The sequence below is a fragment of the Eretmochelys imbricata genome, chromosome 4 (assembly GCF_965152235.1).
Source record: "Eretmochelys imbricata isolate rEreImb1 chromosome 4, rEreImb1.hap1, whole genome shotgun sequence".
NCBI lineage: Eukaryota > Metazoa > Chordata > Testudines > Cheloniidae > Eretmochelys > Eretmochelys imbricata.
In genome coordinates this window covers 95,236,678-95,253,682 of record NC_135575.1, presented here as the reverse complement: position 1 = coordinate 95,253,682, position 17,005 = coordinate 95,236,678, and the positions used below count along the sequence as shown (strand labels likewise).

Below are 17,005 nucleotides of genomic sequence, written 5' to 3'. Positions count from 1 at the left end.
TTGTAGTGCCCTGTAGGAAATGGTACCTTTAAACTTCCTGCTGTAGCTTAAGCCTTTCTAACACAGTACTCAGGAGGCTGAGATTATCATCCTGGCTTAAATACTTCTCAGAAAGTGGTATTAAAATCATTTTATGGATTAATAGTTGACAGAGTCTTTGATTAGATCCTTGTTTACACTTGTTTTTGAATGGATTGATCATTTAAGTCTCCATAAATCTGTGCTATCCATCAGGGAAGTGATGGATAATACCCATTCAGTAGCACCCACAGCTATCACACCTCCCAGAACAGAAAAGATTCAATATATTACAGGAAGAAAACCATTAATACAAAAAAGCAAGTCTTTTTCTCAAGAAAGAACAAAGGCAATGGAATATAAAACCTTATCTCCTACCTCTGCTCGACCTTCATAGTATGTCAACATTGATTCTGTAAGCACGAAAAGCCTTTCTTTGTAATTTAAGGGAGAAGTTCTTTTCTTCTGTTGTGATCTTTTAATCAGAACCTCCTCTAAGATAGGGTTCACATTCATTTTGGCCACTTGATATCTCTGTTTCCAGCCATTGAATATCAAATCCTGTAAAGGGGGAGGAGGGAGAGAAGAGAGCTTTACTATACTATATTAGACTTTTGGGTGAAAAAGAGGCCTATAGATTAATATAGACTGTTTGTATTGTTGCATTGAAAAGGGATGGTGCTAGCAAGTGAAGCTACCTGAAAACTTTGGAAAATATAACTCTGATCCAACATCCTGGAAATTAACAAAAGTTAACTATTAGACAGGAATGTTCAAACACTGTTCAACTGAGGGCTACATTGGCACATTGCCAGGAGCCTGAGGGCTGTACCTGACTGACAAAAAATTAAGTTCATTGCAGCACCCCATATCTTGTGTATGGATACCATATGGATCAAAATGGAATATCACATGCTTAGATCTACAGTCTCCATGAGCTACAATTCTATATTCACTCTTAAGGCTAGGCATGAATTTTATTTAAAATTTGGACAGTACATCAGAGACTGTTAATCAGCCAAGGCTGGTGTAAGAGATCATATGCAGAGGATTGGTGTGTACTAGAGGCTTTACTGAGATGTTATCTCTAAATAACTCCCCATAAACCTTGAGAAATACTTCAGATAAATAACCATTTAAAACTGTTGCACAATAAGAAGTCTATATGAATAACAGTTCCTTCCTACTGTTCCTATGACAGTTTCAGCAGTTGGAAAAAAAAAATTTCATGCTCATTATTTTTATAACTCTCTCACGGTTCATATTTTTTAATAGACATCATAAATTCAACAGGAAACTATTGTTCAGAGGCAGGAATTCAAGATAGGGATACAAGGCAAAAGAAAAGTGGCACAATCGGTACCAATTTGTTCTGACATTTATTTTAGATACACTGGGCCACATTTTCAAAATGGCCTCCATTTTTGCACATGTAATTTTGCATATTATTTGTATGCATAAATGGTAATATACAAAAAGTGAATATGTAATAGAGATCATGTTTTGAAAATTCACCTCAAATTATATTGGACAAGATTTCAGAAATGATTAGTGATTTGGGGTACATCAATTTTTGGGTGTCCAATTTCACAAAGTGCCTAGTACCTGGTTCTCATAATCAGGCCCCTTTAAAAAGTGTCTCAAATTGGGCACCTAACAATTGGGGCACTCAGAATTGCTAGTCACCTTTAAAAATCCTTATCAGTGAACTCACACAGTCTTTATGTAGATATCAGACCTGTTTAATAGTCTTCCCACTGTAATTGGTACCAGTCAGATGGAGTTGTGGGTGTTCAATGTCTCTGGAAGTTGGGTCTTCAATATCTCAAGTTGAGCGCCCCAAAACTAAAGCACCCAATATTAGTGGACGTGTTTGAAAATTTGGGCCAAAATGTCTTGTGAAGTCTAAGATTAAAAATGAGCTCTCACATGAGGCACTAGTGACTGGAAATGTCAAAGTTTGGAAAAAAAAAAAAAAGCTCTAGGCAAATACTGAAAGTTCCCCAAATCAACAAGTGAGAATTTTTCCCTTCCACCTATAAACAGGCGTCTTCAGCTTTCTAAAGGTTCTAATTTATGGCTGTTATTTATCATGTGCCTGGAGGCAAAGGCCTTCCCATTAATGAGAAAGGGAGTTCAGTGTCCAAGTCCATTAGCACATCATTGCACAACTGAATGTTTCAAAATTCATTCAGGAAATATATGTAAGTTTGTCCTTATAAATTCTTGGTGAACTAAACAGATATAGAATGGATAAAATGACCAATCTCTCAATACTGTGCTAAAAATATTCAAAAAGCTACAAACCCTCTCAAATATTACATTATAATAATTTTAAACAAAATTTGGGTGCCTTCTATGTCACTGCCCAGTCCACCTTTTGCTTTAGTCTCCATCTAGACCCAAATAGTTAATAAATTTTAAAAATTGTTTAATGTTACATCATTTATGGTGACAGCATGTGAAATTATAACCTTCACCTCTTCTACTAGTCTGGTCCTGTCACTGAGTGTCCCTTGTTGTTTGTTCTACCAGCTCTCTTACCCCCCTCCCCATACATCTCTACCTGCTCACCTGCACAGATATAGATTCACTCACAGCAGCTATTCCATCCTCTCAAAGTACTGTATATTTGTGCATCTACTATAAAATGAGTCCAGGGTTTACATGTAAATTTAAAAACTATGAAAACAGATTAGAAATTTACATCTAAAAGGTGATAAAAGTTGAAGTGGTACTTTTTATATTCTTATAAATATATAGCTGGCTAAAGAGTAACAAGACCTTTCTCCCTCTCTCACTCATGCATGCACAGGCATATATATGAAAAGTGTGTGCGTGTGTGATAGATTTTATATATATATATATATATATATAATCACACACACACACACACTTCATTTTGCTGATCATTTGATAAAACTGCTTTCCTGTGGTGAAGAAAGATTATTATAGCTAGCACTCGTCTTATCTGCTCACATCACTTACTCAAGCATCAAATTTGGGGATCAGTTTGACACTCCTTTTTAAAAAAGAAAAGATCAGACACAGAGTTGATAGGAGAAGGATAGGTAAGAAAATACAAATTCTTCAATGACTTAAAAAATATTCAGTGCTGACTGCAGTCCATCTTAAAATATTCCTGTCTACAATTTCTTCCTCCCTTTCCCAATTTCAGTGTGTCTCTCTCTCTCTCGCCCCCACTGTGTTCTGTTAAACTAATTGCTGTTCCAGATGGCAGGTGAAAGTGATACCAATCAATATTTGCCTCAGTTTGTAATCCCATAATTCTATTCTGTTTTAAGCATTTAAAACCTACAGAGGCATGTAAGACAAAAGCAAAATTAACTGGGATTTCAAAACTGCATTGCCAGCCACCACTAAATCAGAACAGTCCTAAACCACAAAAAATACTTTAAACAAAGACAATGCATTTTTTCTAAAAAAGATCAGTCACTGTCAACCCTGTGGAAACACAATCCTGTTTGCTACTGGTGATTATTTACACAAACATTGTTTAATGCACACCCCTATAATTAGGAACCAACTCCCCATTATTCTAACAATATATTACTATTTGAGGAGCTTAGCAGGATCTATTGTAGAATCTGTAGCTGATTACATAACTGTACATTTTTCAGGCAGCGGGGGCTTTTTATCCACAACTTCCACTCCTAAAAATGAGTCAGCATAACTAAATCCTCACACATTATTTTTAAACTTTCCTTTTCAGAATAGTAATAGTTCTTAGAAGAGTCCACACAATCTAACTTACTTGTAAGGCACCAAAATATCAATACCTGTGCTTCATCACTGCAGATTTTGATTCTTCCTTCTGCAACTTCGTTCAAGCATTCTACTACTTATTAAATCATTATTTAGAAACTGAAACTGCCCTCCGTTGACACATCACTCATCTTGTTCCAGCCAGTTGTGAGTTTCAGGTTGCCACCCTTCCCGATTTTCACAATACCTGTTGTCAAGGATCTGCCCCAGTTCTTGCAGGCCTATCTCACGTGGTAGCAATTATAATCTAATTTGCAGAGTTTGTGAGTACCCACAACTACCATAGAAATCAGTGGCAGTTGCAATGCTCAGCACCTCTGAAAAATCAAGCCATTAATACCTTCCAACCTTATTTTAGGTGTCAAAACTTTGTGTCAATATGCAATGAGTCAACTTTACATGAGGCAGACATGCAAGTGTACTGGCATGGCATCACAACATGCTTATTTGGTTCCTCGTAACAAATACCAATAGGTGAGAACCTTACTCCTAAATCTGTCAATATACATGTTAAATACTATTATACAGCTCTTGTCATCTGTAGAGATCAAAGCTCTTTACAAAGATGCATATCAGCATTCCCCTTTTCCAGATGGGGAAAAGACATGGAGAGAGTGAGAAATCTGACTAGTGTCATGTTACGAGTCAGAAGTAGAGCTGGTCCTGGAACCCAGATCTCCTACTCCCATTCCCAACCATTGAATTGTAGTCTCTCATTGAAACAATTATTCACTGTGAGCTTGGTGATGAAATTTAAAGCATTTATACCAGCTGAAGAAATGTTTTCAAAGTGTAATGTTAAGCTTCATAGGGATGATAAGCATTTCAGAGTGGATGTTCCAATAAATAGCAAGGGGATAAGGCAGCCAAATCTGGCCTGCACCTTTTTACATCTAAATAATGTCCTACTGGATTTTCACTTTTTGATGAACCATACAGACATTTGTGCAAGATGAAATCTGACAGAATGGTTCAGAAAAACAGTGGAAATAAACCTTCCACCAACAATCTCAAAGGTTACCGGAAATATGTTTGACACAAATCTGAATGTTATTAGCCAGAATAGCAAAACCAAAAATAAAACCCAACTGAACTCTATATATTTTTTCCAAGTTTTGACCCCACCTTAGGTATGATAACATTTATCTGGTAGGTTTTGTGTTAGTCTGTATCAGCAAAAACAACGAGGGGTACTTCTGGCACCTTAGAGACTGACATGTATTTGGGCATAAGCTTTTATGGGCTAAAACCTACTTCCTCAGATGCATGGAGTGGAAAATACAGAAGGCAGGTATATATACACAGTACATGAAAAGATGGGAGTTGCCTTACCAAGTGGAGGGTCAGTGCTAACGAGACAATTCAATTAAAGAGGAAGTGGGCTACTCTCAACAGGAGGAAAAATCACTTTTGTAGTGGTAATGAGGCCAATGTAATCAGGGTGGCCCATTTCAAACAGTTGACAAAAAGGTGTGAATAACAGTAGGGGGAAATTAGCATGGGGAAATTAGTTTTTGTAGTGACCCATCCACTCCCAGTCTTTATTCGGGCCTAATTTGATGGTGTCCATCAAACTGCAAATTTTCAAATTAATTCCAGTTCTGCAGTTTCTCGCTGAAGTCTGGTTTGGAAAGTTTTTGGGTTTTTTTGTTGAGAAATTGTCACTTTTAAGTCTGAGTCTCCAGGGAGATTGAAGTGTTCTCCGACTGGTTTTTGAATGGTTGAATTCTTGATGTCTGATTTGTGTCCATTTACACTTTTGCATAGAGACTGTCCGGTTTGGCCAATGTACATGGCAGAGGGGTATTGCTGGCACATGATGGCATATATCACATTTGTAGATGTGCAGGTGAACGAGCCCCTGATGGTGTGGCTCATGTGGCTAGGTCCTATGATGGTGTCCCTTGACTAGATATGTGGACAGAGTTGGCAACGGGGTTTGTTGTAGGGATACGTTCCTGGGTTAGTGTTTTTTGTTGTGTGGTGTGTAGCTGCAGGTGAGCATTGGCTTCAGGTTGGGGGGCTGACTGTAAGTGTGGACTGGTCTGTCTCCCAAGGTCTGTGAGAGTGAGGGATTGTCCTTTAGGATAGGCTGTAGCTCCTTAATGATGTGCTAGAGAGGTTTCACTTGGGGGCTCTAGGTGATGGCTAGTGGCGTTCTGTTACTTTCTTTGTTGGACCTGTTCTGTAGTAGGTGACTTCTGGGTACCCTTCTGGTTCTGCCAATCTGTTTCTTCTCTTCACTAGGTGGGTATTGTAGTTTTAAGAACGCTTAATAGAGATCCTGTAGGTATTTGTCCCTGTCTGAGGGGTTGGAGCAAATGCGGTTGTATCTTAGAGCTTGGCTGTAGATAATGGATCGTGTGATGTGGTCTGGATGAAAGCTGGAGACACGTAGGTAAGTGTAGCAGTCAGTAAGTTTCCGGTATAGGGTGGTGTTTATGTGACCATCACTTATTTGCACTGTAGTGTCCATGAAGTGGATCTCTTGTATGGACTGGTCCAGGCTGTGGTTAATGGTGGGGATTTAGAGACTAAATTTGGTAGTCTCTAAGGTGCCCCAAGTACTGCTCATTATTTATCTGGTAATTCATGTTCTGTGGAGCAAAGCCACTATGCTTAACTGATGAGCTCCCATCCAGAAACTGGTTTTTAAATCTCTCCTCCTCCTATCCTGCACAACTGTTCTTCTCCAAGCTTTGTTTTGCCAGTCAGACAAATGAATTGCTTGAAAATACCATCAGTCTGGGACTGCTGTTTACATAATAGGCTAAATATTATGTTTATCATGTTAACTTTCCTGCTTCAATTTAAAGAATTGATTTTGTAGAAAGTTTGGATGGGTACGGTTTCGTAGCACGTACAGATATCCCAATTCTGATCCCAAATCTGCAACCCTAACTCACACTGAGTAGTAGTTACTCATGAGTAGCCAGTGTGGGATTAGTCCTGTGAGTAACTACCACTCATTATGAGTAAGGATTGCAGAACTGGGTCCTATGTTAGTTAAGAGGTGAAAAGCAGTAAGCCTTCTACCTCTGTACTCAGTCTGCTAGTATATTGTATGAAACCGATAAACAAATTTTAAAAAATCTATTAAAGGTAAATTTCATATAAATATAACAAACTGGTTGTTACCGAAGTCTGTCATATGATTTCAAAAGTGGAAACAGAAAAAAAAATGCACAAAGGGAGATTTTAAGTGTATTAATGCTACCAGAAAGGAGAAGTCAAAACACGTTGGTTTGCTTTTGATGAAACTCTCAAACTCCCACTCCTCTCTGACACATGCTAGTTTTATTTTAAACAGCAAAAATGTGACTCAGTCAAATTTTAAGACAGACTTCAAAACTGTACCCAAAGATGTGCAAAATCTCAATCTGTGTGAAAATGGGCCTGTGTGTAAATTGGATTACTAGATATAATTGTCCACAGTACACATGAATTGCATTATTTGCAAGGGCAACTTTGCCTCTAGCAGATTCTCTCAGATGAGTGGGATTTCAGGGTGAAAACCACACTGTTCTTTCTGATGGCAAAACACAAACACACATTCCCAGGGAGTGGGGCACTATGTTTTTCACAACTACACTTTTTGTTTTTTAAGCTTGTGGTACGCTATATACAGACTTGAGGAGATAAACACATGCCTTTGAACGCCATTGAAGTACACGGGACACAAAGCCCTGGTTCTTTTCTCATTTAATTCAGTGTAAATCAGGAGTAACTCCATTCAAGACAATAGTCACAATCGAGTAAAAATAGCTCAAGATCCGATCCAGGCCAAAGAGCTTTTTCAATTATCAGAGGGGATAAATGGCCAATGCAATTCTGAAAATTAGAGGTAGTCTCTCTTAAAGAGTCAGGCTGCATGGATGTGTTTCACCTTATCAGACTGGACCAGTGATTCATCATATCCAGTATCCTGCCTCTAACAGTGGTTTACATTACTTGCCTCCATAAAAGGTGAAATATATCCACACTTAAGTGGGAAAAGCAATATGGAGGTTCCCTCTTGATCCCTGAAATTAAGAGTTTACACTTGATAGCATGAAATGTGATTCCTCTTATCTTAGCATGTTTAATTACAAATGGTCATAAATTTATCCATACTCTTTGTTGTTAAAGCCACAACTCTTGACTATGACCTCCTGCAATAGGTCATAGGATTTCCCCAGGCTGACTACAAGTTATTCTTTCCTCTCAGCTCCCTAGGGTGCCTTCTTCATTTTGCCTCATGGATGGAAAATACTTTGGGCTGAGAACTGAGTGACTTATTTTGTGCCTTCTGCAGCACCACTCTCATTGCCACACTTGAAAATAAAGAGAAAATAATCATCATGTATGAAGTTTTTCTTTATGTTTTAAATATGCCTGCTATTAACTTGGAGCAACCCTTGTTTTCATATTATGGAATAATGGAAAAAGGAGGGACTGATCAGATTTTATTATCTCAATCTTTTTTTAAAAAAGAGTTCTTACTCATTCTCTTTGGGCTAAACAATCCTAGTTTTGGCTTTCTTCTCACAGGTAAAAGCCCTGTAATATGTATAAAGTTACTCAGACTATTTTGCCTTTAACTGCTATGTTCAAATCAGATCCCCTCTTGTATTTGTGATATTCTTTACCTACTTGGTACAAAAAATTAAAAACCAAACAAAACAGTCAGGTACTTAGAAAAGTAGGAGCATGAAAAATATTCCCCGAGAGCTATACAATTAGCAACATTTTTCTCATCATATTGTTCTTTGTTTGCTAGAATCAGCTGATCTATTTCAAGAAGATGAGTTTGTGAATGAGTCTAGTGCTTATGAAAGAGAGGGAATCATGGCTCTTTAACAGTAGTGTCAGGAGTAGTAAATACTGCTGGTATACAACTCTTGCATCATACTCTAGTCCTGATTAACCATAAATCCCCTTGTTGTTCCAGTCTTTCTCAAGCAGAGACCATTATTCACAGTATATTGTGTAGTGGTCATGTGGCATGCACAAGGGAAAACTAGGAACAGATTATGTGAGATTTGGAATCAGTATAACCCCTGACCCCAATAGCTCTGTTTTTTGTACCTGAACTGTTCCTCTAATATAGCATTTCTCACGCTGGGGGTCCTGACCCAAAAGGGGGTTGCCAACCAGTTGTAGGAGGGAGGGGGTCATGGTATTGCTACTTTACTTCTGCACTGCCTTCTGAGCTGGGTGGCTGCAGAGTGGCAGCTGCTCGCCAGGTGCCCAGCACTGAAGGCTGCACTGCTGCCAGCAGAAGTAAGAATGGTATGGGGGAAGGGGTCATCACTACTTTTTTTTTTTCGTTTGGGGGGGGTCATCAGAGCCTGAAATATTTTCAACGGGGGTCCCAGAAAATAGTTTGAGAGCCCCTGTTCTAAAGTATGTTTACAATAACTTTCAATAAGTTCCTGCTTTTAGACTAGTTCCTGGTGAGTGAGCAATTCACCTTAGAGAACTGGAAAGAACTTAGAGAACTGAAGCTCTGCCACTTAAAAGGTGTCATGAATACCTTAGTATGGCTGTGAGCACAAAAGTGAAGAAAGAAAAACAGTTGTTGACTATCAATTTAAATATTAATCATACACATTGAAACATTTAGACGCATACCATACATCTGATAAAGTGAGCTGTAGCTCACGAAAGCTTATGCTCAAATAAATTTGTTAGTCTCTAAGGTGCCACAAGTCCTCCTTTTCTTTATACCATACATGGTGTGTGTAATCTTTAAAATAGCTTAAGTAATATTTTATATTTATTGTTCATGTCATTGCCACACCTCTTCTGCAAATAGAGAATCTTACTTCATTCACAAGAGTTATTTCAGTCCACGTCTCTATCTAGAAACTAATTTTTAAGATCCTGTTAAAGTAACTTAGTGTCAGCAGTAAATAGTCTACTACGTAATATAGGATTAGCAGGGCAGTATAGATATATAGAGAGATATAATAAAAAAAAATTTTAACTCTCACAAATAACATTTTGCACTAGATTGTAACTTTTCATGGAAGGACTGTCTCTTACTCTTTGTTTATATAATGCTTAGCACAATGCGGCCCTAATCTCACTGATGTCTTCTAGAGAAATCTCCTTCATCAGTGGCCAGAATTATGTTACTCACTATAAATTTGAGAGAGTTGGCAATACTAATTGTCTCTCACACATTTGAAGTGGGCAGGGGAGCTCAAAAATCAGGAAGCAGTAAAAAATTGTCTAAATTTTTTAGGCACACTTACGATTTTTTTTTTTTTAACTTTTGGGGTTGGCTTTATTCCTACAGTAGCTATGCGTGCACTTTGTCATATTGGATTTTGCCAGATCCAAACCCTCCCAAAGTATGGAAAAGCTTCAATCTGAACTTTGCAGCTTAGACCCATTTCTAATTAATACACAAAGTATAGTACAAACTCAACACCTTTTTTATTTGTCTACTAACAAACATTAACTTTGTGTGATGGGAAAATGCTCATCTGGGATGCAGAAAACCCTGGACAGCTGGACAGGGACTATCCAAGTAGAACCAAGACCAAAAGCAGGTTTTCCATTTCAGGCCTGCAGGGTTAAGGAATCTGGGCAGGAAGAGTTAAATTGCTGTGAGAATAAATGGGGCTGAGGCTCATTCCTTTTATATCTGTCAGCAGGACCCAATAAATGAAAGACGCATTTGAACTAGTAAGAAGATTTTGTTGCATTTGTGGGTAAATTTTATTTGTTCATTCACAATCAAGGGGAGACTATATTTATTTTGTTCTAGGACCTATTTTCATTGGTAAAAGAGGAGAATGAGTGCTAGCACTAGCATGCATATGGACGTGAGCTCACCCAGTAATGGCACTTTATTGAGCTAGAGAAACGTAAGATGGTAGGGAGCAGAGTCCATTGATTCTACTGAGCGTAGAGCAGCCAGAATTTATCAGCTCTGCAATTCTGACCATACAATTTAATCAAAGACAGAATTGCTACCTCAGGGTTTCTTCTACTACAAGTTTCTCTTGATCGGGAGAGCAGCACTCCACAGGCTTAAAAAGTAGGTAATGTTGAAATTTGGGAGGAGAACCTGGTGATCTTTGTAGCAAGTTCCTTTTTCTTGTATGCTGCTCTGGTGATCAAGAGCTAGAAAAATGTCTACTCTGATAAACTAGAGTCTGCAGTTTTGTTCCTTTTGGGAATTCTAAAGGCTGTTTGCACAGTAGCAATTGGCCTACTGTTCAATATTAATTCTTGTTGCACGCTTGGAAGGTAGGGAAGTTATTTCCTGTAACATCTCCACAGCTGGTTTTCTCACTAATTCTATATTGACAAAGAACAAAGGGCCAATTTAAATCTTTCTGACACTTTGAGGAACATCAAACAAATGTCATACCAGAAGCAACATTTGGGGCAAGATGTAAATCTTCAGAAAAACCACTATCTCAAATCGACATGGGGATGGCACTCCCTATTTGTAAACACTTTTTTAAAAATTATTTCTACCAAAGGTAGATTGTTTGAATCATCTGTTTACTCAAGCCCTACTTCCTTCTCTTCATTTAACTATTTCTGTAGACCAGCACTTTAAACAGCATAATCACTGATCTTTCTACTCTTATACAGAAATCAGACCACATCCCAAAATATTTTTAAAAACTCATACCACATGCAATATCAAACTAGCAAAAGAGTGCCAGTGATACGCATATTTTACCACAGTGTTTCTTTATACAGTTTTCGGTATGACATAGGCTTTTTCCTCTGTACCATCTGTTCACTCCTCTAAATTGTTCACATAGTTTGAGAGAGCCAAATTGTGTCTCTAGCAGCTACCTGGATACAGTCTTGTTTTCCAGTGCAAATCTGTGACTAAAAGAGCTAATGCAATACTTGGATGTATAAACAGGGGGAATCTCAAGTAGGAATCAAGAGGTTATTTTACCTCTCTATTTGGCACTGGTGTAAAACCAGTTTTGCTATCTACAATTCAAGAAGGATGATGATAAATTGGAGCGGTTCAGAGAAGAGCCACAAGAATGACTAAAGGATTGGAAAATATACCCGATAATGACAGACTCCAGGGTCCAGATCCACAAAGTGCCTTAAGCTGATCATTGCACTGCCTAACTTGTAGGTGCCTAGAAAACTACTGGAACAATGGGATCCACAAAGCCTGAGTTGGGCACCTAGGCTCCCTACACAATGAAGGGGACAGGAGAAATAGGTGCCTGAGAATGCAATCTACAAAAGCCGGTATCCAAGGTGGGGATCTGCCTAAGCTAGTCCCTGGGGAGATACCTACAAGAGGGGTGTGTCCTAAACCCTACCTGTCTCACAAAGATAGTCAGGACTGCAGGCAGGTGCCCATCTCTGCTAGTGATCCACAACCAGAAACCCTTCTCTGAGTCAGACAGGTGCCTAAGCTGTTTCTAGTGAGAATGAGTTAGGTACCAACCTCATTCTACACAAAATGGCCAGAGGAGGAGTAGGTTGTGGTGCCCACCTTATAACATTTAGCCTGGTGGTTAGAGCACTCACTATGAGATTAGGCCAGAGAGAGTGATTCTACGGCCTGATGGCTAGGGGACCCACTTAGTAGGTGGGAGACCAGGGTCCAATTCCCCTTCTCTATTTATCCAAAGTGGAACAGCCTCAACAGAAGAGAGACCCATCATGAAAATATCCCATAGTTCAGTAGTTAGAGCATTCTCCTAGGAAGTGGGAGATCCCTGTTAAAATCCATCAGACACAGGGCTGTATTGAATCTGGGTCTCTCACATCCCAGGTGAGTGTGCTAAACCATGAGCTAAAAGTAATAAGGTGGGTGGTGCCGTGGTGCCTCCTCCAGAGAGTTTTAAATGGGACCCAATTTGGTAGGCATACTCAGAGGCTACCTACCAGATCAAGCTCTACGGGTCAGATAGATGTTCCTCTGCTTATCTGGTTTGAGGATCACATGGGGCCTTAGGTGGGAAGCAGGCATCTGGATGCCTAGAGTGAGGCAGCAGTGCACATTTCCAGAGGCAGAAACTTGGGTACCTAGGGAACTTTCACAGCAAAAACTCAGGCAGCAAATAAATTTTTGGTGCTTACAGGGGTAGGCAGCAGCCAAGGGTTTTGTGGATTGCACAATAGTACTTAAAACTGGGACTTAGGCACCTAAGTACCTTTGTGGATCTAAGCCTAGGCGTTCAATCTATTTAACTTAATAAAGAATATTATGGGGTAATTTCGTCATAGTTTATAAGTACCTGAACGGGGGACAAAAATTCCATAATAAAGGGTTCCTCAATCTAGCAGACAAAGGACTGATTAGATCCAACAGCTGGAAGTTGAAGCTAAATTAATTCAGACAAAAAATAAGGTGCAAATTTTTAACAAGGATAAATAACAATTGGAATAAACTACCAAAGGTTGTGGTAGATTTTTTTTTCCATCACTGGCAATTTTTTTTAAATCTAGATTGGATTTTCTTCCAGAAGATAATGCTCTAGTTCAAAAAGGAATTAATTCAAGACAGTCTTATGGCCTGTGTTATGCAGGAAGTCATGTCAGATAATCACAATGGTTCCTTCTAGCCTTATAATGAATAAATTATTTAAAATAGCTGGATCTCCCATGCACAATTATAATCTACAGTTATTCAGAGTCTAAACAATCTATCCAATTTTCAGTTGTTCCAACCATTTACTAATGAAATATCATGCAGATGCATGCATGAAAAACAAGATAATGCCAGGAACTTCCTCTATACACACAACTTAGTATAAATGTGTAAGAAGCAAGAAATGCAAAAGGACATTAAATTTCTCTCTGTCATTTTTGAGGATTAATTCTGATGAAGATAAATATTTCTCTCCCCCTTAACCAGAAAATATTTTATTAGATAAAACTGATATTGCCTCAATCTGATGTTCAGGAGCTAGATAGTTTATTGACCTTGGCCCTAAAAGGATCTCTGATGGGGGTCATCTATGCCAACCAGAGTACCCTTTTTCCCTCTAAAGATTCATCTTTTCTCCCCAAGTACCTAGGTAGTTGGGTGGTACAATACAATTACCATGAGCAACCTCAGTAAGGATGTAGACCCTCTCTACATTCAGGAATTCCTCTCTAGGCCTCATTTCAGTAGACCTCTCACTTTTTAGGGATTCTGCCATCATGCTTTAGCAGGCTCTTCGCTGTATTGGCCTCTACAGCGAGGAACTATAATCTTCCTTGATACCCATCTCAGTCCATCCCACCCTACTTTCAAGAAACACCTGAAATTGTTTTTCTTTTCCAAATGCATGTTTTCTTCTGACTACTGTCACCCCTTGTGTGTAGAACCTCCTCTTTTCCTCTTGTCCTGTTGTAAAACCAACCCTTATTATTTGTCATGGTTTTAGTTCTGGGTAAAGCTTTATATGGCATGGTGTTTTTTCTGCTTTTATTATCCTTACTGTAAATAATTGTCTGACGGGCTTAGTCTGAGGCAGAGGGTGACTTATAATTCCCAGCATGAAAGGGTGATAATCAAATAAATACCAATCACTGCTATTTGGTTCCTGTTTTATCAAAAAAGACAGAAATGACATACACATTCCAGCTGACTCTCCGCGTTCCCACTCTGCCAAATATAATTTTTTACTTTTTTATATTTCTAGTCTAAAATGTGTATAAAAACCGAGTGGGGGGGGACAGGGGACGACAGGCTATGAGAAGGATACTCTGAGGTGGAAATGCCTATTTATTGAACAATAGGTTTTATATGAAGTTTTGAGGCCAAATTCAGCATTGGTAAAACAGGTGCAATTCTGTTGACTTCCAGAGGGTTGTCCAGTTACACAACCAATTAATTTGGCCCCAAATGTATACAGGGCCCATTGGGATGAAGAGAAGAGGGCCAAATTTTGGTCCCTTTATTGTCAGTGGCAGCTCTGTCATTTACTTCAATGGGATAAGGATCTGGTCTCTTGTATTACATAAAATACTACATGTAGCAGCATGCCATGGTTGTTGACAGCTTATACAACGTGACTCTATTGGACCACTTTGTCCATAGGTTTTTAAGAAAAGTATATACTAGAACTAAACTCTAGGATATAAACACCCCATATTTTGGGACTACTTGAATCAACAGTTATTGTTTGTGCCCTTCTACATAGTAATGAAAATATTTATGCCACAGATGCAAACCATACAGCAGCTCTTAGTAAAGTCATGTGCATTCCTCAAAATGTTCAGACAGGAAAATCAGGCCTTTTTCATCACAACAGCCGTTAATATACTATTGTCTTGATATTTCTTCCACGTTATCTGGTTATCTCATTTCTGCAGCAGAGCTAATTTTTTTGTGTGTTTACATGCTAATGTTAACTTTTGTTACAAACAAATGCATGCTCTAGCATTTTTAAACTAAGGCTTAAATTTCAGCAGTGAGAAAAGAAAGGGGACCAAAGAAAATAAAGGCAAATGAAAACAGCAAACAAGTAAGACCTCACTGGCTAATAGAAGTTAGGAATCTCATCACAATCACTGACTAGACAGCATGAAGTACAAAGTTGCATTGTCTTACACAAGCCATTATCTTTTTAGATTTGAAGATATAAACATCTGCATAAAAAGTAAAACATTTTACAGCTTATTGTGTTTACATGGTTTAATTTTATAAACAATGTACATCGACCAATCCTAAAACTACACACTTTAGTAATTTTAATCACTTTTTATATAGATTTCAAAAAAAATCGTGTGTCCAAAAGGTTCTACAATGATGTTGGTTCTTTTCTTAGTTACTTGATAAAAATCACAAGATAAAATAATATCATGACATCCCACCCACTGACTACAATGTTGTTGCAGAGCAAGACTGTTAATCAGTTCTATCTTATTTCCATTTTTAGCCATTGTAAACAACCATCCAAGTCTGATTTCTTAAAAAATTAAAAATACACTGTATTTGTTGGGTATATTTTAGGTAATATAAGAGACAATACACACCGCTGTGATTGCTGAGGGTGTTGCAGTGAGACAAATTTAAAAATGCATAGATAAAACCTTTCATCTACATTATCCCAATTTGTGATACTAGTGTTACCCTTATCAGAAGCAGAAAACTCTCTTGATATTGCTCGCTTATGAAATGATCATGAAGGTCTATCAGGCCAGGCAGATAATTTACCTGTCTGCCTTTTTCCACTGACTGGTGGGATATATCACTTATTGTACTTATTTGTTTACTCCCGTGTCTTCGCAGACAACGGGGGAGGGGGGGGACACATTAACAGCTAAAATGAACTATTATTTCAGATGAATCTATCACTGCAGAATCTAGGCGCATTCTACACGATATGAATTAGGGCCAATTACCCCTTCCTTAGCCCTCCTGGATATGGCTCAGCCATCAATCAGCCTTGGTGTCACAGGTGCCCCAAGCCGGAAAGAGAAACCTCTAGGTAAGAGAAGCACACACCCTGGGAGTTGCCTCGGCAGAACTATTTCTTCCTTGTTAGAGCAGCTCCCCCACGTTTGCCAGGGGATGCAAACTGTCCGCTTCCTCCACCTAAGCCCCTCACCTCCCCACCTCGCTGCCACCCCCTGTACCAGCAGGTGGGAAAAGAGGAGCCGCCCAACCCAGCAGCGCTGCCCGTACCTGCGATCGCGGCTTGAGCCGAGCGCTGCTGCTGCTGCTGCTGCAAGAAGCTGAGCCCTGGAACTGGCGTTGCGGAGCGAGACTGCCTTGAAGCCTAGCCCTCCCGGGGGGGGAGAGGGGGAAGGTGACCAATTAGATGGCCCCCCCTTCTCTTCCTCCTCCCACTGCCCCGCCGGAGAGCGGAACCCGGCAGCCCAGCCCCCTGGTGGGGCTTATGTACTTTCATTTTACAAGGCGGCTACGCTGAGGGAAAGGAAGCTGCAAGTTTTTCCTATATCCTGCGCGCGGTGCAGCCTCCTCGGCCAAGTTTTCTGCTCTGCCCTTTGGATTTACTCACGAACCACCTGCTTCTTGAGGCTTGTGCAGCGAAATCTTACTGCACAGTGACAGGAGGGAAAACAGGGTTTAATGATTTGGGGGGCATCTAGTGACCCTGCATTTTCCCAAACCGTTTATCATTTCCCTCTCCTCTCGCAGTCTGTCACCCATAAAACCAGACTCTCCAATTACTGTGGAGTTTAGAACTGTCCTTGCTTAGAGATCTCCAGTGCTGGCACGTGGAGGATGTTAGAGACTGTGTTTTGAAATGACACA

The 17,005-nt window shown here is 39.3% G+C and overlaps 1 protein-coding gene across 7 annotated transcripts in view; it reads right to left on the bottom strand.

The window, feature by feature from the left end:
- The window catches only part of TEC (tec protein tyrosine kinase), a 92,944-nt gene extending 76,478 nt beyond the window's left edge, over positions 1 to 16,466 (bottom strand). For 5 of the 7 annotated variants that reach the window (XM_077815685.1, XM_077815683.1, XM_077815681.1 and 2 more), the window contains exons 1-2: positions 16,412 to 16,466; positions 397 to 579 (exon numbers count right to left, since the gene is read on the bottom strand). In XM_077815685.1, coding sequence (XP_077671811.1) covers positions 397 to 534 — 138 coding nt within the window. In that variant the 5' untranslated portion in view covers positions 535 to 579; positions 16,412 to 16,466. Of the gene's footprint in view, positions 1 to 396; positions 580 to 3,793; positions 3,840 to 16,411 lie in introns of those variants that run through there. The other 2 variants (XM_077815682.1, XM_077815687.1) reach the window with 2 other exon arrangements.
- Positions 16,467 to 17,005: the final 539 nt, after the last annotated feature.